This window comes from Equus quagga, chromosome 8 (assembly GCF_021613505.1).
Source record: "Equus quagga isolate Etosha38 chromosome 8, UCLA_HA_Equagga_1.0, whole genome shotgun sequence".
In the NCBI taxonomy this organism is placed as follows: domain Eukaryota; kingdom Metazoa; phylum Chordata; class Mammalia; order Perissodactyla; family Equidae; genus Equus; species Equus quagga.
The window spans coordinates 71,755,241-71,777,517 of record NC_060274.1 but is presented as its reverse complement, the minus strand read 5'-3'; the positions used below and the strand labels follow the sequence as shown (position 1 = coordinate 71,777,517).

At 36.9% G+C, this 22,277-nt stretch overlaps 1 protein-coding gene across 1 annotated transcript in view; it reads left to right on the top strand.

Moving 5' to 3' along the window:
- Window positions 1-22,277, top strand: part of DGKB (diacylglycerol kinase beta) — a 605,812-nt gene that overhangs the window by 577,171 nt on the left and 6,364 nt on the right. Inside the window, exons 24-25 of the mRNA XM_046670071.1 lie at window positions 1,564-1,684; window positions 2,622-2,682. Of these exons, the coding sequence (XP_046526027.1) occupies window positions 1,564-1,684; window positions 2,622-2,682 (182 nt within the window). The remainder of the gene's footprint in view (window positions 1-1,563; window positions 1,685-2,621; window positions 2,683-22,277) is intronic.

Below are 22,277 nucleotides of genomic sequence, written 5' to 3'. Positions count from 1 at the left end.
CTTGGTCACACTTGCTGTTTTAAGGGCTTATATTAAATTTGCCAGTGATCGTGAGCCTAACAAACTTTGAGATTTCAAAGTGCTTTTTGCCACACACTTGAACTACACTGAGAATGTACCATTTACATCTCTGAAGGCCGTGCTACGATAGACTCATCAGTGGGTAATGAGTGTTTTCCATACAAAATGGAGTCCATACAAAACACATTTGCCTGTTTTTCTTCAAGTCTACCCTCAGTGATGAGCAACTATTGCATGGTTATCTTATATCATCATCATGCCCTCCCACTCTATGTCACAGCCCACAGCTTTTTCTGCTACTAAAATAATATTAAACTATTTATTCACATATAACCTGCATTTCTATAAATTTTTTTTTAAAGATTTTATTTTTTCATTTTTCTCCCCAAAGCCCCTGGGTACATAGTTGTATGTTCTTGGTTGTGGGTCCTTCTAGTTGTGGCATGTGGGACGCTGCCTCAGCGTGGTTTGATGAGCAGTGCCATGTCCGCGCCCAGGATTCGAACCAACGAAACACCGGGCCGCCTGCAGTGGAGCGTGTGAACTTAACTACTCCGCCACGGGGCCAGCCCCCTGCATTTCTATAAATTTTTAAAGTCTCTTTTTCTCGTATGGCTGATCTATCACACGTAGCATAGTGGTTATGCATCAAAGTGGTTGGGTTCAGATTTTGCCTCTGTCACTTCTTATGTAGGGAATATGAATAAATTAGTTAATTTCTCTAATTTTCAGCTTCTCTGTCTGTAAATGGAATCAGCATATTTATCTTAAATTGGTTTTGAGGGGGAGCAAATGAGATGATGTATAGAAAGTGATTAGTCCAATGCGAGGCACCTAGTAAACACTCAACAAACAATATCTATACTATTAGCCTCTTTCAACTGTCGTCTGTTAAAAAACTAAAGATTGCACTGTGCTAATTGTCTAGTCTACTCCCAAATAATATTTGGTAGCATAGTTCTTATCATCAGAAAAACATCTCAAGAAATTCATGTTCTTTCTTGAAATTCTGCACAAAGTTACCTATGACTGTGGACAAGTCACTCAATGATTTAGAGACTGAGTCGTCTTATCTTTAAACTGAGAAAGTCCATGATCTCTAAGGTCTTTTGTTCAAGTAATTTAACAAAATCATGTTTGACAGCACATCTTCATACTTTATTTGCAGTGTTGAAATGTGTATTTGCTGCCAAATGTCTGATGTGGGATGTATAAATGTTCCATATATACATGTGGAATTACATTAAGTTTGTTGATGTTAAAAACTACTGGTATATTTTTTGGCATTATTTGGCTCAGAATCCATTCTTCCCATTTTGTTTTAGAATAAGCTGACAGAAAATCTTTTTCCACAGCACCTCAAGGTTTACTTAAACTGAAAGTTTCAGAAGTAGGGCATCTTTTCATTTGCTTCCATCTCCAAGACAGAGAAGCTTTCTTTTTGAAGTAGCCTTTATTTTTCATCTCCGTAATATCTAATGGCATTCAATTGTGGGCATATGCATATGCACTGTAACTTACAAGACTTCTCTTTTCTTTCAGATTTGAGTGATCAGCTACTGGAGGTGGTTGGCTTGGAAGGAGCCATGGAGATGGGGCAAATATACACAGGACTGAAAAGTGCTGGACGGCGGCTGGCTCAATGCTCCTCTGTGGTCATCAGGTAGTTCTTTCTCTATAATTGAGAAAGGAATGTGACGTGGTGTGACTACCAAATAACTACAAGTATGCAGGCCTCCAATAATGACATGTGCCTTGTTTTTGCCTCTTGTGATCAATGATGAATGCTGATATATTTCAAAATAATGAAAATTGGCAGACTTCACAAAATTTTAGTTAGCTATACTCGTCAGGTTCATTGAAATTTGATTCTTTCTTGTTGAGACCATAGATACAATTCTAACATAGAAATATCATCCTTTCTAATCTGGTTCACATTCAGTTTAATTTACCGAAGCATCGAAGCCTCTACTGGGCAAATTACCCAGTAAAAAAACTGTTGAAGCATCGTTAACTTAAATTCTTTCATGCACTAAAGTGCACCATTGTTTCTATAAAATTAAATAAATAATTATTAGAAAGTAAGGTTTTATATGTGGATTAAATTTAAAATTTTCCAAGAAACATTTTTTCCAAAATATTACTTGTAGAATAAAAAGGACCCTAAGGTGAAACCATGGATTACAGCACAGATATAATTGATGTGATGTATGTGAAAGTACTGATACTGGAAAATCTAAGACATCAAACGCTTTTTCTCCAGGTTTACGACATGGGTTTGCACGAAAACAAGGAGGCACTTTTAACTGTAGGAATTCTGATTGTGTCATTAAACATAAACCCTACATTTTTCTTTTGGCATCTAGAATTTTTGTTTATATCATCACATTTACGAGGAAGCTTTTAACATTCCTATGACCAAGGTACTTTTTAGGATATTTATTAATAGTCCAGAGTTGAAGTCCCTTTCAAAAGAGATAAATTTAGAGCCTAGCTATTACCGTATTTGCCCTCTTTGGTCTCATCATCTTACACCTTACATATAGTCTGTTATATAAAGTATGTCAGTGTTATACTTAAAATGAAATATTTTCCCACAGGACTAGCAAGTCTCTGCCAATGCAGATTGATGGGGAACCATGGATGCAGACCCCATGCACGGTGAGTACGGAGTAGTTGAAATGCTATGTCACTTTCATTTTTGCTTTCCAGATATCACATACACCTATAAGTAACTACTCACATACCCCTATAACTAACTATTCATGATATATAAGCTTTGGGCCTATCAGCAAGTACCTTTTTTGTCCCGTTTATGTGACAGACCCATTGCATTCAGGTTTTCAGCAGTATATGTCCTTGGCAATGATTTAGCTTTTGAATGTTTGTATTAGCCTAAGTCTAACCTGTAGATGCCATAGATTAATTATGAACTCTGGAACTAAACAAAACTGAAAAAGTTTCTCTTAACCTTTCTAGTACTTATTTCAGAACACCTTATGAGAAAATTATTTATGGGCCCTTCAAACATAACTCTTCCTGAATTTATTACCCATGTGCTTTTTTGCCTCCATTTCGGGATTCGAGGGCCTCCTTTCCTATAGACAGTTCCCTCTATAGTTATTTTCTCCATAATGAGATGTTATTTGTCAGACATTTAGATCTGAAAAAGTTTTCATTTCCATTTGTATGGTGAATATTTTAACCACATTTCAAAAATATTCTAGGCACTGCTTTTGGCACTGAGAAGAGAAGCATGATCAGTAATATAGAGCATAATCAATAACAGAACATGGACAATAATATAACATCCTTCAAGGAACTTACATTCTGATAACAGGAAACTAACTAAATATAAACAAACAGAAATATAATAAATATAACTTCAGATTACAAGAGTTATGAAAAAAATAAGGCAAAATGATGAAGAGGAACTAGCTGGAGCGTAGTGGCTACTGCTTTAGATAAGTGGATCTGGGATGCCTCTTTGAAAGAAGAGTCAAAAGCTCAGTGTGTTAAAGAAACAGGAAGGAGGATGGTGTGACCAAAGCTTCTAGAGCTAAGGGGAGAGCATAGAGAGGTAAAGTAGAAAAGATGGGCAGGGGACAGATCAGGTAGAAAAAATTATGGTAGAGTAGCAGCTCTTTCTAACAGCAATAGGAAGCTATGCAAGGCTTTAAACATCATCTGAGTCACATGTTTAAAGTTCACTTGGCTGCTCTCTGAAGAATGGACTGTACTGAGTAGTAGCTGGGAGACAGGGTCTATCAGAGTACTCTGGGTTTGGCCAACGACAGCTGCAGGGAGTGGATGAATTTGAGCTACGTTCTGGAGGTGAAACAGAAAGAATTTGCTAATGAGATCTCTTGGGGATGGAAGATGAGGTAAAGAGATGAATCAAAAATTAGCTCTTACCTGTGAATGGTGGTGCCATTTACTGCATAGTGAAGACTGAGAGGGAGACTGGTCTGGGAGCGACCGGGAAGGTCTTAATCTTAGATTAGCACAAGCATTGTGCTAAGTGCTTACGTTACATGTGAGTATCTAGCCAATGGTCACACAAACTTTCAATAATGGACATCGCCATTTTGCAGATGGAGAAAACTGAGCCTTTGGGAGGTTAAATAATTTACTCAAAGTCAGGTTTGTAGCAGACGTGAAACTCAAACCCAGGACTCCCTGATTAAAACCCGTTCTCTTAACCCCTAGTTTAAACAACTTTAGGTACGGATTCCAAACAGCACAGCTTAACATGTAAGATGGACGTGTTCATTTTACCTTTCCAACGGTTTTATTCTGAAACTGTTGGCTTAGTCTTTGTGTACAGCACAGAAGTATGACTTTTTGTTGTTTGTTCTTGGCATGTTCCTTTTAGCTACCTGAACCCCAAGTTTGTGAAATCCATTATTTCTGTAATAATAATGTAAAACAAACTTGTCTAAAAATCTCTCTAGACTGGTTACTTTCTATGCCTTCTACTTTCTCTGTACTTGGTTCAAAATATCTTTTAAAAAATTCCTATTCCTCCCTTTACTAGCAGGTATACACTTGTGTTTTGTCCATTATTCTTCACTTTTCAAAAGACACTTTCAAATTCACGTTTATACTCACATGGATGTTAAAGTTGGTGTTGTTGTGAGTGGGGCTGCTGGTTAGGATGGTGGGGACAGTAATAGTGGTCATAATGGTGATGGTGATGATGGTGGTCATGACAGTGGTGGTGGAACTGGTGGAGGTGCTGGCAGTGAGTTGCAACGGTGGGGGTGATAGTGGTGGGAGTGGTGGTAGCTGTATTCTTGTATTTAATGAAAGATCTCTTTTCACCACTCTGACCCGCAAGACAATGAATGAAAGACAATGAAACCAAACACCTTCCATGAGTAGTCTGTATTCGTTTGGGAGCAGGAGAGTTTAGTCCCTGTACCATGTTTTAAATCAAGAAGTCTTAATGGCAATGATAATATCTAACAATTATTAAGCTTTTAGTTTGTGCCACGTATAGTTTGAGATGCTTGACCTGTTTTGGCACATTTAATTCTCACAAAACCCTATGATTAGCCTCATTTTATGGATGAAGCAACTGAGGCAGACAAAGGTTAAATAGGTTGCCTGATCCCACACAGGTGATAAGAGGCAGAGTAGAAGCTGAAAGCCAGGTAGCCCAGCTCCACCGTCTGTGCTCTTCATCACTACTCCCCACTGTGGGTCTCAACCTGAAAAGGCCCAGGGCAACCTGGGGACCCCACCCTCCAGAGTGTGACCTTTGGTAAATTACTTACTGCCATTCTCCAGCTTTGATAGACAATAGTCTATGTCTATTAAAATCTAATTAGTGTTTTACAATAATTTTAGCTTATTTCACACAAGCCCTTCTAATGATACTTTTGTTAACTTTAAATTAGTAACAAGACATACATTTCACCTATTAATTATCATGATTTATACCATTGTGAAATTAATAATAATTTTATATAATTTATATTTAATTTTCTTTCCTTGGAAACTCTCTTATTCATTTAAAACATTTATCACAGCCTCCAGTGGGCCACGAACTGTACTAGAGTGCGGCTCATTATTGTTATTTCACATTCTGGCATACTCTACTTTTCCTAGAACAACATGGAGCTCTGAACTTTAAATTTCACTTTAACTAAAGAGAATATTTAGTATTCATAGCATTGGTATGGTTTAACTAGACAGTGTTCTTTGCTTCAGTTGAATAACACAATGTTTTTCTTACAGAGTATGAGAATTGGTAGAAAGTTAAAATTCTTTGCTGAATTTAAATATCCATAAGTTGATATTCAATTTATGAAGGAATGGCTCTAGATATAATTTTAGAGCACAGCAGAAGTTCTGTTTTTTTTGTTTAAGTGGAATCTATAAAATGGAAAAGCAGGTGATAAATGGGTCTTGATTCTTAGATCAATTAGTACTTTTAAAAAATAATAAAAGTAATATAGTTCTGGAGATAGATGGTTGCACAACAATGTGTATGCATTTAACACCATTGAAGTGTATACTAGAAAATAGTTACAATGGTAAATTTTAGGTTACATGTATTTTACCAGGATTAAAAAAGTAATTGAAAAAAATTAAGGTCATCTTTACTTACAAATTTCACCAATCCTGAGTTCAAATATCTGGAAAAGCCAAAACCAAAGAGCTTAAAAGCAACTCTTTAAATATATACTTTGTAATTATTTTTATGACCTTTTCAACTATCTTACTGGAAAGTAGTCAACAGAAATTTGTTAAGTACTCCTGTGTTCACAGTTTTGTAATAGTCACAGAGTCAACAAAGAACGAATTTTAGCCATATAACTATTAGCTGTGTTAACAAGCATATCAAACTAAAGAGACAGTTAATTCTAGAAAAGCTTATGTTGAAATAGTTTAAGAAGAGCCTTTCTGTAAGCTGGACTCCAGTGCCTGTCTTCTCATTTCTATCTTCTTCCTCCCCAGTCCTTCCTCCTGAGCGTGTTGAACACACTGACTCTATTGTCAATATTTTCCTATTATGGGGAGAAAAAAAGGGCAGCTTGGGGAGGAAGAGAGGGAGGAGAACGGCAAGATATGGGAGGTTATAGACTAGGTCAGATTTCATTTTATATTTGCACATCCAGTCCCTCTGCCCCCATTTATTACAAGTGATGGGTGCCTAGTAAAGATTTGTTAAGTGAGGAGCGACTATACAAAGTCCCAGGAGCCTCAAATTCAGAATAAGCAAAACGGACTCATCGTCTGCCTCCCTCCCTCTCCTTCCCGCCACCAAATACTGACTTCGTACATTCCCAAACTCCTGCTCTTCCCTTTATCATACTGAGTTAGTGAAACCATTATGTACCCAGTGTTTCCTAAGCTAGAAATCTGAGAGTCATCCCACACTTCTCTCCGTACCCTCAAATTCAATTAACATGCTCACTTCCTGATATGATACATTTCTGGAATCTTTTCCTTTCTTTCTATCCCTACTACCACTGTCATAGATTTGGCTCATTTCACTTCTCTCTCCCTCCTGGCAGTAATCACATCAATCTTTCTGCATCTCCATTTTCTTTCTTTTCCATGTAAATCTATTTTTCTAGAATGATCACTATAAAATACTAATCTCACCATGACACTCTTCTACTTAAAGTCATTTAAATTACCTTATATCTGATAAAATATTATTTGAATCAGACTTCCGATTTCATCAATATCTTCTCTTCTTTCTTTTTCCTCTTTTCATGCACTTCCCTCTTATCCAAATAAGCATTTCTCCTTCTTTAGTTGAGTAACACAGCTCATCTTTTGAGACTCATTTCGTGCTGCTCCTCTTCCATAAGTCCTTTCCTGAGCGTGGCCCCTCTCTCCACTTCTCTACTCCATCCCTGACCCCAACTAGTCTAAAAGCTTAGCCTGAGTGCTTCATAGCCTTATCAAAGCACTAAGCATGTAACTATGTTACGCTGAAATTATCAGCTTATCTGCCTAGCTCATTGGTAGAAATAAGCTTATTGAGGTCAGGCACCAGGATTTTGGTCATCTTTGTACCCCCAGAGCATAGCACTGTGCCTCACAAATCATTAGCCTACCAATATCAAATGCGTTTTGAATTTGTGAATTTATTAAATACTTCTTGGGGTAGTATAACAATTTTAAAAAAATGCTTTCTACTAAATCTTTTTCACTGAACATAATGTAGGTTGGCTAGCAATTCATTCACATATTTTTCATATATAAATACATGTAAAAGTTATTTTGAGTTATCTTTATTCATTACATTCTCAAAGCAAAGAATTTGAATGTATCAGAGAAGAAATACTTTTTCACCCTTAAAAGATTTAATCGCTCTGTTTCCTGGTATGATACAATTAAGCTTCTTTGGGCTACTTCCCTCTGCATTATCAATTATGTATTCATTTTACACATTATATAGGCTGCATTCTGTTCATACTTTGAAATATTAATAGCCATGTATTAGTTATTACTTGTGATACTTTTATGAAAAGCAATGCCAAAGAGGTTGTAATGCAATTATCACTCTAGGTGCTTCATCTCTGATTAAGATAGAAAGCATTCCTGAAACTTTCTTCCACGTGGTAGAGAATGGAAAGGACATCATGAACAGATCATAAGCTAAATGGTGAAATGACCACAGGTAAAATACAAAGACTCATCAAAGTGACAGCCGAAGTCAAGGCAAATTCTGGAAAGCATTTACGTGTGTTTTCGTCTCCCTTTGCCATTTTTATATACTTTCCTTAGTATAATACGTCTCATAACTCTGAAGCCACTTTGCCCAATATCAGCTTCCAATGTTAAATACCTTTAACATTCAACTCAGCGCTGACCTGGTAGTCAGTCTGTGCCTGCCAAGCCTGGTAGTCTTGCTGTCTCAGGTTGGATCCCTGGTATTCCTGGGGAAGATACCTGGTTGTTTAGTGCCCAAGAGCAACTGCCTCCTGCTGGCCCCACTTCCACTGTGTGGACCATTCTATAAGATGCTATATTTTGACTTGAATGCCACTTTTCTTCCCTGGCTCTAGCATCTGCTTGACTCAGACCCTGGCTACTTGCCTAACCTTTGCTTGCACCCCATCTTAGGAAGACCTGATCTTTTTCCCATTGCTCTAGACACTGTTAACTGGAGTTTAACTTCATTTTGACACTGTTTTCACAAAAAAACTATATCTAGCACAACTTTAAAACACAAACTCTTTAAAAAGAACAACAGTGTTCTGGGGCCTATTAGATTTTTATTTATGTATTTGTTGTTGTAATTATTAAAAATAATCCTAATTTCAAACTGGTATTTAATTTTGAATCATTTGCCAGAATACAGGTTGATCTCAGGCCACTAAAAGAGAAAATACAAATTTCATAGGTTTAAAATTTTCTAGTCCCACAAATTTAGTGGTATCTAGACGAAGGCTGATTGAGTTTTCAAGACATTTGGATGTCTTGGAGAGGTTTGGAGGAAACCATGGTAGCAGTGCCTATCATTTAGTGAGTGTCTACCATGTACCAGTTTCTGTTCTGTATGTTCATATTCATTATTTATTTAATCCTCAAAACAACCCTAAGAAGTCAATAGTTATTATAATTCCCATATCATAAATTAAAAAGAGTGAAGCGAATAAGTCAAGCAACTTGCCCCAGGTCGCACAGTAAGAGGTAGGGGAGGCTCGGGGGCTCTACTGCCTTTCTCTTCATTATGACACTTTGATGCCTCACTCGGTCACTCCTCGGGGCCTTAATGTTTCTCTAATGTTAGTGTCAGTTACAACTCTATCATTTAGAAGAGAATTCAATGCTTCTTCAGCTGATTTACATTTTTTCTCTTTATTTAATACATTATTTTGCGCTTCCCAGTATTGCCAAAACTCTCCATCACATTGCTGCCAGAATTACAGCTGAAAAACCCAACTATGATCATCTTACGCCTTGGTCTCAAAGTCCGATCCCTCCTCATTTTACACAAAATAAAGTTCAGAGTCTTTGTCTTGGCGTTCAATTATTCTCCCAAGTCTGCCATCAGCCTGCCATGCTTCATAGAGACCATGTTCCAGAGGCTTACTACTCATACTGCTGAATTTTGTACCTAAAATCCTAATTCTCTATTTTGTGGGTTAGAAAGAGACTCATTCTTCTGGCCTCCAAGCAGGCTACCAGCAAATCTGTGGTTTCTTCCAGCAATTCTCTAGCACCCATGCTTTGCATTTCTTGCATCTAATCTTACCTATGGTTTATTGTTTTGATAGACTTATTTTTTTTCCCTTTACTCAGATTGCCTGAACTAATTATCCTATCCTGGTGGGATAGATATATTTTCCTAAGTTACTTCAAAATCTTTCTGGAAGCTGATGGGATATAAATACATATATACTAAATATAAAATAAAATCCCTTTCTTCAATGCCAAGCTTAGCAGCAATTTCCTCATGAAGACTTTTTAACTTTCCATCTGTCTGAAATATTTGCCTGATCCTTTGTACTCCTGTGACTCTCTGTTGCTATCTTCTTAATGCCATCCCGATGCATGGCCTTGTGTTTTGGTTGTACATGTTTGTGTCTGGTTCTTTTGACTTAATTGTAAACATTTTAAGATGCATCTTTAATTTCCCTTCATGCCTTGCATAGTGTCTTTTACATAATATGGTTTCTGATTAGAAATCCCCAGGCGTTTGAATCATTGCTCCGCAGTAAGTAATGCATCATTTTCCTCAGGCTGCTTTCAAGATTCTTTTCTTTGTCTTTAGTTTGCAGCAGTTTGATTTTGATGAGTCTGGGCATGGATTTCTTTGAGCTTATTCTGTTTTAGTTTCTCTGAGCTTCACGAATCTGTAAGTTTATGTCTTTTGCCAAATTGGGACGTTTTCAGTCATTATTTCTTCAAATATTGATTTAAGCATCACATTCTTTCTCCTTTCCTTCTGAAACTCTGATGACATGTTTTAGATACGTTACTTATTATCTCATAGATCTCTGAGTCTCTGTTAATTTTTTTTTCTTTCCTCTTTATTCTTTCTATTGTTGTTTTGGATAATATCTATTCATCTATATTCAAGTTTACTGACTTTTTCCTCTCTTATCTCCATCCTGTTCTTGAGCCCACCCGGTTAATTTCTTATTTCAGTCATTGTATTTTTTTAGTTGTAAAATTGCCAATTGGTTTCCTTTTTTAACATCCTCTATTTCTCAGCTGATAGTGTCCATCCTTCCTTTCATGTCAAGAGTGTCTGCCATTATTTCTTGGAACATGGTTATAGTAGCTGCTGTAAAACTCTTGTCTGAAAATTCCGACACTTGGATCATCTCAGGATTTGCAGCACTGGCTATCTTTTCCCCTGGAAGTTTTTGAGATTTTCCTGGATCACCCTATGTTGCGAAATTCTAGATTGCATTTTGCACATTTTAAATATCATGTTATGAGACTCTGTGTATTGTTTAATTCATGTGGGAACTGTTGATTTGTTGTTGTTGCTATTTTAGCGGGTAATTGGCCCAGTTGGGTTCGGGTCACAAATCCTGATCTGCTTCCTGTAAGTTGTGGTTCTAATGTCAGTTTAATTTTCAAAGTCTTTGCATTGTTATTCAGATTTACCCTAAGTGTATAAGATGCATAGGCCTGTCTGGAACCTGGGTGGTGGTCTAGTTCCTAAATCAGTTATCCGAGTTATCAGTGTGCTTTTTAAAGTCAAATCTATGGTCAGGGGTAAACTCAGGAGATCACACACAACTTTAAGGGATAGCTTTTTTATGCCCCTCTCCTCTCCAGGATCTCACTGATGTTTTTTTAATCCCAGAGTTCTCATATTGCTTTTCTGGCTAGAAATCCAAGGCTTTAATTCCCTTGCTCTGCCATGCACTTCCTGATATAGCGTCTGCCTCCAGGGCCCTGTGGTAAGGAGATAGAGAGAAAGAAAAAAATCAGTAGGTATCCATCCATACTTTTGGGACCATCGTTTTGCTGGTCAGAAAGCAGGGCTTTCCTTCATTGGAGTTGTAGGCACCTGCCACTGCTATGGAGCCAGGGAACTGTGATGGGAGGGATAGGGGGGGAATGAAAGAAGGTATTTCTCCCACTCTCTCTGACCTGTAGGGCCCTTCTTTCCTACCCCTTGAATAAGAAAAACAGGGCTTTTCTTGGAGCTCTCCATCTGTGCTTGGTGTACAGTTCTAAGTTTGTGGGTGCCTATATAGATCCAGGCTAGGAAGTATGAGAGGGAAGAAAAAACAGAAACACCTCACTGGTTCAACAGCACCTTAGGCTCTGGTTTCCTTCCCCAAGCTACCTGCTAGCATTTGCTTTTCACCATCCTCCGCTGGCTGCCCGTGTATTCTGTGAGGGTTTGTAGGTGTCTTCAGGGAGGTGTACTCACTCTTTCTTGACTAGAACAGAAAACACCACCACTCTCCTTAGATTGCATTTGTATATGGCTGTTTTGGGATCTGCCTGAATTGTCCCCATCAGTTTGGCATATTATTAGCCAGAAAGTGTTTATCTGCCAACTTGGAGATTTCACAGTATAGTCTCCATTTCCATATCTCTTACAAAAATACTAAAGAAGTCTGAGAAATGCCCTCAACTTTGAATCTTAACTCTTACTCACTTTGAGAAAACTTCATTTTTTCCCCCAATCTTGTGTCCTGCATTTAAGCAGTTGAGATAGCATCTACCAGTTGTTCAAGTAAAAGAGACAGTTGCTTGAGTGATAATAAGTGACCAAAAAGGCATAGTTTTTCTGCTCATTTATAAGGATAAAGTTAACTTTTAGATATTTCTTTAGGCCAGTAAGATGTGGATGACCACACGCAATATATGTTTTAGATTACTTTTCTATAGGCAAACATAGTTTAAGACTATTATGAGCAAGTTATGGGAGGGGCTTTTAGACTGTGGAGGTGAGGTTAAGTGAATGTCCAAGGTCATGAAGCAAAGAGTTATAAGACTGGGACTGTTCCTAACTTGTTTTTCTACTCCCAAACCTGTCATCAGTTCATTAAGTTTGTTTGCCTAAGGATAAAAAGGTCAAGACAGGAGGAAATATGTCTCTGAAGCTTTCAGTAATGCATAGCATTGAGTAAAGGAGCACAAGTATAACACAGGCAGCCAGGCAGTGAGTCTCCTTGGCACTTTGACTTTCCCCTGCAACTCAAGGCCAGCCCTGGTGGTCTAGTGGTTAAGATTCAGTGCTCTCACTGTTGTTGTCCCGATTTGTTTCCTGTTCTAGGAACCACACCACCCATCTGTAGATTGTCATACGGTGGTGGCTGCAGTAATGCTGAAAGCTGTGCACTGGTATTTCAAATACCAGCAGGGTCACCCGTGGTGGACAGGCTCCGCAGAGCTTGATGACACTAACAACACAGCCGTTCTAAGCACAGTAAACCTAGCATAGGACACTTGCAGCTGAGAAGCAAAATAAGCTGCTTGGAGAAGAAATTGTTTTAATGGCCCTTTCAATCTACGAGTAAAATTGAATGCCATGAAAATCCTTTCTACTTTGGATACCATTTAAATGAGCATTTCACATAATATTGTATTAGAAAATATAATGGTGTCAAATGGATTGCTTTTTACCAGAGCTGATGTGCTTATCTCTCTCTTGATTAATAAAAATACAATGCATATTTTGAAAGGCAAATTGTACATAGAACTGCTTCCTAACAAGAAGCTACTAAAGCCTCAATATAAACAGTACATGGGAATATTTATGGGGAGGATGGGGTGAATTTGAGAAGTAGGAAAATAGCTTTACTTTGCTTGCCTTTATGGTAGGTGGATCTCCTTGTACCTACTACCTAAATTAACTGATCACGGACCTGGAACTGAAAACAGATTAGAAATTATACAACCTTACTACTCTTTTATTATAGAATCTCAACCATTTTATTAAAACATCTGTATATCAGGTTTTTATTTGAAACCCACACTAGGTTTTAATATTTTAAAAGTTAACTTTGAGCAAGCTGGCATCTACAACTGAAATAATCAACTTTTCTAGCACTTTAGCAGAAATTCAAGATAGTCTGAGGTTAAAAATATTTTTGACTCCTTGCAGGCAATGTTTTATGGAACTTCCATAAGGAAGGAGGGAAAAACTCTCTTAGGAGGATTACTATGCAAAATACATATATCCAAATTCATGGGAAAAAGGACTAAAAGCCAGAGTCCAAGGTCTTATATTTGTTGTATCAGTGACCTCTGGACTTCACAGAATTACTTAATCTTCTTGAAACTGTTTCTTTATTCCTATAACCAGCTACCGAGAAATCACAAAGGAGTATTGAAGGTTTGTTGAAAATTACTATATATCACATTTAGCAACATTAAGCAAGTTTTAGTTATTTTATGGTGTATATTATTGTTACATTTAATAATGAACCTGAATTTTCTTCTTTTTCATTGTTTAGATTAACTTCCCTGTTATCCTGAATCATACAGGAAAAAAAATTTAAACTCATTTATTTTATGATGGGACAAAAATTGACATCTTTTTGAGTTTTGGCCAAAGTGTTACAGAAAATGTAGCGCGGCTTTTATTGTTTTCCCATGATCATTTACAGATAAACTCATTTTGGTAAAGGACATCATTTCACCACAATATTTACACATCTTTAATAATTATCTGAAAAGAAAATTATATTAAAACTCATCCAGAATAAAACAGCACTGTGAAAGTTATCTGCAAGTTTACCCAACTCTTGAAACTCCCAAGGCCCTTGCTTTAAATTGATTAAATACTATTAAATAATATTTAATGCACCAGGTTGATTTCCTGGAAATTAGTCTTGTTTTGAAAATTTGATAAGAATATAATTTTCTCATTAAAAGTTATACAGCTATTGTAACTTGACACCGATTTTGTAGACGCACCATTTTTAAGGAATCTTAAGCTGCTCTAATAGCTTACTTTAGAAGAGGGAAAAAGCCAACAAGGGAACATTTGTATTTTTAGTGATGAAAGAAAAGAGTAATCCATAAATTATCGGTAGGAAATGCTTAACAGGTAAGTGTAGATAATGAATATTCTCCTGATGTGCCTAGAAATTGCACTTGCCTAATATTTAAATACAGAATAAGGATAAGTCTTAAAGAAGGAAATACCACTGTTTCTTATTTAATGAGTCTAAATGTGGAAATTTCGAGGAGTAGAAAATTAACAATCTTCTGCCATCTTGACACGTATTAGAATAAGCAGACTTCTGTTCTGGTGGGTGTTTTTTAAGGCATAGTGGTAGTGAGACTCCAAAAGCAGTTAAATAAAACATAAACGGAAAGCATCCTTTTACCTAGGACTTCACTGGTAAATGCTTTTGCATAAATTTATATTTCTAAAGCTTTTATTTTTTTCAAAGACTGGCACATTAGTGTTTAGTTGGGCATTATTTTGTGTGTTCCCCTGTTACTTATGCATTAATTAGTTTTGTTTACCTGTGCATAATTTTTCCTAATTTCACAACAGTTGTTGTTTTTGTAATTGACAATGCAATTTACTGCATGTGTGCTTTCTGCCCCCCGAATGAGAATGTTAAGGTGTAAAGCACCGATCTCTTCATTTCAGATTGTTAAAAAAAAGGATTGGTTGTGACTAATTCCCAATTAATTTGCAGTGGTTATGGGGAACAGAACAATTGCGCCTACTAATTAAAAATTAAAATATTCCAAAGTGTCATCTTTAGGTGTCTGTGGAATATATAATTTCCATTTTGGTTCATTGCTGGGTCTGTAACACCCAAGAGTTTGACAGCTCTATTAATTTAAAGTCTCAGTAATACCTATTAGTGCAAAACATGAAAAAAAATGCCATTAATCATTTATTTTAATTTTGCAGATCTGTCATTTTCTCAGTGTGTTTTAAAATTATGATGATACCATAATGTGCACAAATCGACCTGGATGAAGGGGAAACAGATCACACTACTTAGGAAACACACTGAAGTACATTATTAGAGCTTAATTAATGCCAAACTGATTAAATTTGATTGCATTTTACACAAAAGTATTTTAAAGAATTTTTTCTTACTATATTATACTTAAAAAGTTGTCTCAAACATGCTATGTTTATGATTAGACTTATCTTTGTATACTTCTTCTGTTTACTATATTCTACTTAAATACTGTGAAATAAACCTAAATGGCTCCTTTAGTCTCTATTTTGAAACCTGAAATAATCTAGTCATTAGTTTCAAGTTATAAAAGTTCATTTCATTTCAGGTAAAGGATAACAGTGTCTCATCTTCATATTCTTGATAGGAACTCCTAACCCAAATTGACACAATATCCAAAAACGTGAAAGGGCAAAAAGTGAAATGAGAAATATACCAAGTATGTAACATACCTTATGCGTTTATATTGATGTGGTCCAGGACTGTTAAACATTCTAAAAGTGATAAAATCGTATGTACTTAACAGAATTTTGTCGTTAGTTTTCAAGAGCACCAATATTTATTTTATTTATAGTCACACCTGGTTCAAAACTGAATATATTTCTCTAGAATGGGTAGTTAGTTATCTACCCATTTGATTTGATTCTTTTCCTTCCAGAGCAGTTAGAGGTCTCTTTGCTGGGGATAACAAACTATAAAGTCAAAAAGCTGGAGCCTGACTTTCCTCCCACATTTGCCTTGTGGTCATACCTTATCTACCTCTTCATTTCCTCTGATTTCATGTATTAAAATTAGAAAATGTGGCTAACATATTCTAAGCTTTTCCTCAAAAGGCCACAAACTGTATTGTCAAAGGTTTCACAGAGTAAGCCTTCTTGTCCACTAACAGAAAACAGGATCCAGTGTCTCATAGAGATATTCCCAGGATGGGTTACTAATTTCAAATAAAAACTCAAATTAAAAAAATTCTTAATAAAAATGCATTGAATAGAATTTAATAATTTATTGTTTTTATTTCCTGTTCTGAATATTATATGAATATTCAGGACATAGTTGCATATGTTTCATTTGAGGAGACAAAAAATTTAAAGAATTTTAGCATATTATATTGTTTTATCTACATGACAATCCCATGGGGTGAACAAAATAGATATTATTAAACATGATTTTCAAATCAATAAATAAAAATTAAGAAGAGAATACAACTATTTCATCCAAGCCAAGAACATCAGTGATTCATTTCTTCATTCCTTTCCCAAATGTTTATTGAATTCCTTCTTTATGAAGATGCTGACATTTTGTCCTAGAGTATTATAGTGGAGAGAAAGCAAAACAGGAAAGAAAATGATCTCCGAACTCAGTGGAAGTATACATTAGTCAAAGGGTCACACAAATATAAAATTTCAATAATTATATAAGGTCTGTGAATGAAAGGTTTATGATGCTATAACTGTTATACTATGTACTGTGCTACTATGGTACTATGACAGGGTATAATAGAGGGATTTGAACTTGTCAGAGGAGATCTAAGAAGACTTTCAAAGGAACTCAAAATAGACCTGAGAACTAAAGGATGAGGAGCATATACCTAGGCATACAGGAAGAGGAGAGTGTCCTATGCAGAGGGAACAGCACCGGGTGGGAGGGAGCATCATGTGTATAGGGATCTGAGAGATGACGTGATAGATGTGGAACAGAAGGAAGAGAGGTGTGGGGTAAGGTGGATGATTCAGTAGGAATCAGAGCTGCAGGACCTTGAAGCTCACAGGAAGGATTTTTAACTATAGTTTAAGAGTCATGTGGAACCAAAGAGAGTTTAACCAGAAGAGAGATGTGATCAAATTTGCATGGTGGTAAGATCGTTCTGGGTAGGGAATGGATTGGAAGGGAGGACAATAATGAGTTAGGAGACTTCTGCAATTGTTCAGGCCTTAGAGTGGTGATAGTAGAAAGACAAAAAAAAAGTCAAGAGATACAGAAAATGTTTGAGGGATAAAACTGATCAGACTTAGTAATAGATTGGTTATGAGCAGTAAGGAGAAGGTGCCAAGGATGACCCAGATTTCTACCTTAAACAACTGAATAAATGATGGAACAACTCCGTGAAATAGGAGAATCTGGAAAATAATCAGGTTACTTCCTCTTTACTCCAATTTAATTCAACTAAATTATTCTGCCTAATCAATGTTCTAGGTACTTTGTCAGGAATGTCAATTATCATTATACCATGTTGGCAATTTTTTATGGGTACCATGTCAAAATGTTTACTGGATTAGCATGAAATAGTTTAACATTGATGAGAAAGTCTTTCAGATCAGTGCCATGGTGTTCCAAATAGCCAAGGGTATACCTGAGTCTAGGAACTGGGTCATTAAAGAAGTTTCCTCTCACAATATAATAGTATAAGTTTGTTGGTTTCCCTGGGTTTAAAAAAACCCCATACTTTCTGTGTGTTAGTAAATGTCCCACATAGATTTTTTTCTAGTCTTTCCTTTGGGTAGAGGGGGAGTCTGGCATGTAACTGGAATCCTACCAGGTGGTTCTGGTCTCCTCAGAGAGAAGGCAGATAGCGATAATATCCCATCTCCCAATGTCACCCAAGGAATCCAGAAAACCTTTTTCTCTCAACTAGGAAGGGAGTTAGCAAAATGTGCTTTCCACTGAACTAAACATAATTACACTAAAAATAATAGGTAACATTTATTAAGCACATATACGATATGCATAGCCTCACTTGGTACTTGCAATGGTCCTATAAAGTAAGTGTATTATTATTCCTTTAATAAATAGACACCAAGGCCCAAAAGTGTGAGGTCTTTTGGCCAGTGGCCAAACTGGGACTCAAACCCTTGCTTAGTGACTCTAATCCATGATCTTCACTGCTATGCTATGTGAAAAGACCACACAAGAAAGAATATATAAAATATTATTCATTAAGAAAGGTAGAATCACAAGTTATGAATATTGTGAATATTCTCTGGTTGTAGTCTGGAGGGAATTATTTGTTGCATTGTTTTGTTTTTATTTTTTTCGTCTGAACAAAATTTTGGAGATCCCCCAGGAAAAGAAGAACAGTTACTGGGTTAAACTTGTGGGTATAATTTCTCTGTAGAGACATGGAAATTATAAAAAAGATTTTAAAAAATTTCTTTGACCTTTCCTGGCAACCAACTTACAACCATAAAATATTTTGGAAGGGAGAACCAAATTTATATCTTAAAAGAGATTTCAAATCCAGGAGTGAATATTTCCCCTATAATGTGGCCAAATAGCCCATCACTTTCAGGGAAAAGTTTCTGTTTCCTCATTACCATACATATTTAAAATTCCTGTGAATTTCATCGGCAAGTAAACCTCCTAAACCCATTTTTTAAAGATTTTATTATAAATCTTCACAATGATTTCTCTGAATTTAATGTTACATCAAATCCTTTAACATTAAACTTGGAAATTACTAACATTTCAGAAAATAATGGCTAGAATCATAAAGTAGCTGGCAAAGGGATTTTGAAAATTGTTATGTTTCATTGCTTTGCTTTTTGGCAGTTATGGACCTAAAAAATTTAGCATGCTCTTTATTCCCACTGTCATATGGCTCAGCTATATGCATGAATTCAAAATGGTTTCCATTATTGGAAGGAGACAATCTTATTCCAGAATCAAGCTAGGTAACTTTTAATCTTCCAGATAGTTGCTAAATTAAGCTCTCTCCACAGATATTCTATGGCATTTATTTTGCTCTGAACACCCCATTCATTTTTAAAGTAGCTGAATAAATCCAGTGATAATAAACTCTTAAAGAGATGAAGCAAGGGAAGAAAATTTTGGCTAGATACAGGAGAATATTTAAAAAGCAAAATGCTACCTGCTGAGGTACTTTCTAAGAACCACAATATTATTAGGCTTACCCTGGTGCAAAGCAGTAAAGAGATTATACATTTAAGCCAAATTTGATCAGGAGATACATTAACAAAATTGGGAAAGTTAGTGTATATTCTAATTCAGAATTTTCACAGAATAAATTCTGAACGGTGGCACTCAATATAGTAAAGATATGCCATATGAAATTATTTCCACTTTTATGCATCTTTTAGCTATTGACCCATTAAATCATAATTTTAAATTAAGATCCCTTTCTTTCACCTTATGCCTCATAATTCTAGATGTTATTTTCAGTATTTGACTGTAATTACATCAGGGGTCAGCAATTTATGGCCTTTGGGACAAATCTGGACAGCTGCCTGTTTTTGCATAGCAGAAGAGTTAAGAATGGTTTTTTACATTTTTAAATGGTTGAAAAAAGCAAAAGAAAACTAATATTTTGTAGCATTAAAATTACATGAAATTCACATTTTAGTTTCCAGACATAATGTTTTACTGGAACACAGCCACACCCATTTATTTACATAAAGTCTGTGGAGACTTTTGTGCTTTAACAGCAGAGTTGAATAGTTACAGAGACCCCAGAAACCAGAAAGCCTAGGGTATTTACCATCTAGCCCCTCACAGAAAATGCTTGCCAACCCCATGACAAACTGCTTAAATATCCTGCAATATGTAACTTTCAAACATAATGATTTTCAGATTTAGAATTAGTATAAACAATATAGGAGCTTACATTACTTATATGTATACCATTGTGACAAATTGAGGCATGCCCAGCCTGGATACATGCAGTTTGAAGGTCTCACCCTCATTAACAGAAGAGGAATAGGCCACATTGAGGCTTGAATGGAAATGTTTATACGATGCTCCTTCTTTCCGGTTTTTCATCTACCTCTCTGGCTGTGTGTACTCAAATTTCTTCATAGGATATCGTTCTCTTGCTTCACCCTTAAATGTCGGTGTTTCTCAGTTACCCAGTCTAGTATCTGACATTTGCTTCTTTTCTTTTTTGAGGAAGATTAGCCCTGAGCTAACATCTGCCGCCAATCCTCCTCTTTTTCCTGAGGGAGACTGGCCCTGAGCTAAGATCTATGCCTATCTTCCTCTGTTTTATGTGGGACGCCTGCCACAGCACGGCTTGACAAGTGGTGCGTAGGTCCGCACGCCAGATGTGAACCAGCAAACCCTGGGCCGCTGAAGCAGAACATGTGAACTTAGCTGCTGCACCACTGGACTGGCCCCTGACATTCGCTTCTAATATCTGATATTAATATCGTAATCTCTTCTCAATGGATGATGTTATTATAGGCTCATCACACCCAAATCTACATATCCAAATGACACTGAACATTTCCTTCAGAATATCACACTCCACACTGAGTTCGCCAACTTCCTAGTTTCCACTCCTGCCCAAAATGCATCTCTTTCTATAAAAAGCATCATCACACACATAGCAAACAAAGCTAAAAGCCTGAAAGTCATTCTAGAATCTTTCCCTTTTCCGATACTCCACACATCCAATTAACTATCGTGTCCTATAGATTGTGCCTCCTCGATATCTCTCAACTCTGCCTCCTACTCCATTCCCACTGCCACTGCCGGAACTAAAGTCCTTTTAACATCTTTTCTAGATTATTACACTAAGCTCCCATCTGATCTCCCTGCATTTGGTATGGCACCCAGCTCCTGGATCATGGATATGCTTTCAGAGTGATGTTGCTTTTTCATTTTTGTGGAAGATTAGCCCTGAGCTAACATCTGCCACCAATCCTCCTCTTTTTGCTGAGGAAGACTGGCCCTCAGCTAACATCTGTGCCCATCTTCCTCTACTTTATATGTGAGACACCTGCCACAGCACGGCTTGATTAGCAGTGCATAGGTCCTCACCCAGGATCCAAAACAGTGAACCCCAGGCTGCCGAAGTGGAACCTGTGAACTTAACTGCTGTGCCAACACGAAAGCTTGGGTTTAATTATGACCTACCCTTCCACCATGACCTGAATGGCATTGTTGTGTGCTCCCATTGTATCCTGAGAATATCACTGGAGCACACTGTATATCACATTCCACTACTGCGTATGTTATCATCATTAAACTATAAGCACCTCAATGGTGTTTAATAAATGTCTTTTCAACTTGGAATGCCTAGCGCTAAACTGAAGTAAGCTGGTACCTAGTAGATTAACAACAAAGCTAATTAAAGCTGAGTGAAATAGGTTATTTGGTTCCCTTAATATTAGTTCTCAGCCACATGTTTTGGGGGTGAGTATAAGAAGGTGCTGGTCAGTCAGTCAGTCAACAGATTCTTATTGGCCTTACCCCTTAGGAAGAGAAGTAAAATGACAAAGAGACCAGGGCTTCTCAAATTTAAATGTAAATATGAATCACCTGGAGATCTTGTTACGAAGCAGAATCTGAGTCAGAAGGTCTGGGGTGGGACAGGGCAGTCTACTTTTCTAACAACGATATCTGTGCTCCTGGTTTGTGGACCACTTTTGCCCGGCTCCGTGGCCAAGTGGTTAAGTTCGCGCACTCTGCTGCGGCAGCCCAGGGTTCGGATCCTGGGCGTGGACATGGCACTGCTCGTCAGGCCACACTGAGGTGGCGTCCCACATGCCACAACTAGAAGGACATGCAACTAAGATATACAACTATGTACTGGGGGGTTTGGGGAGATAAATCAGAAAAAAAAAAGATTGGCAACAGATGTTAGCTCAGGTGCCAGTCTTTAAAAAAAACACTGGAGTATAAGACAATTACCTGCAGAGGGATTTTTTAGAAATCATTTAACGTTTGTTCCAAAATAATATATGCACATTGAAAAAACCAGAATGTATAGACTTTCAAGAAAAATAGCCAGCCTCTGTGCCATCACTTCTGTGTCACCAGGGCTGCTCTTCGAATTCTTTGGCTGTCTTCTGATCATTTACTCCGTATCTGTAAACAATACACTTGGCTGCTGGTTTTTGACCTATTAGTTTTGGGTATGACTTC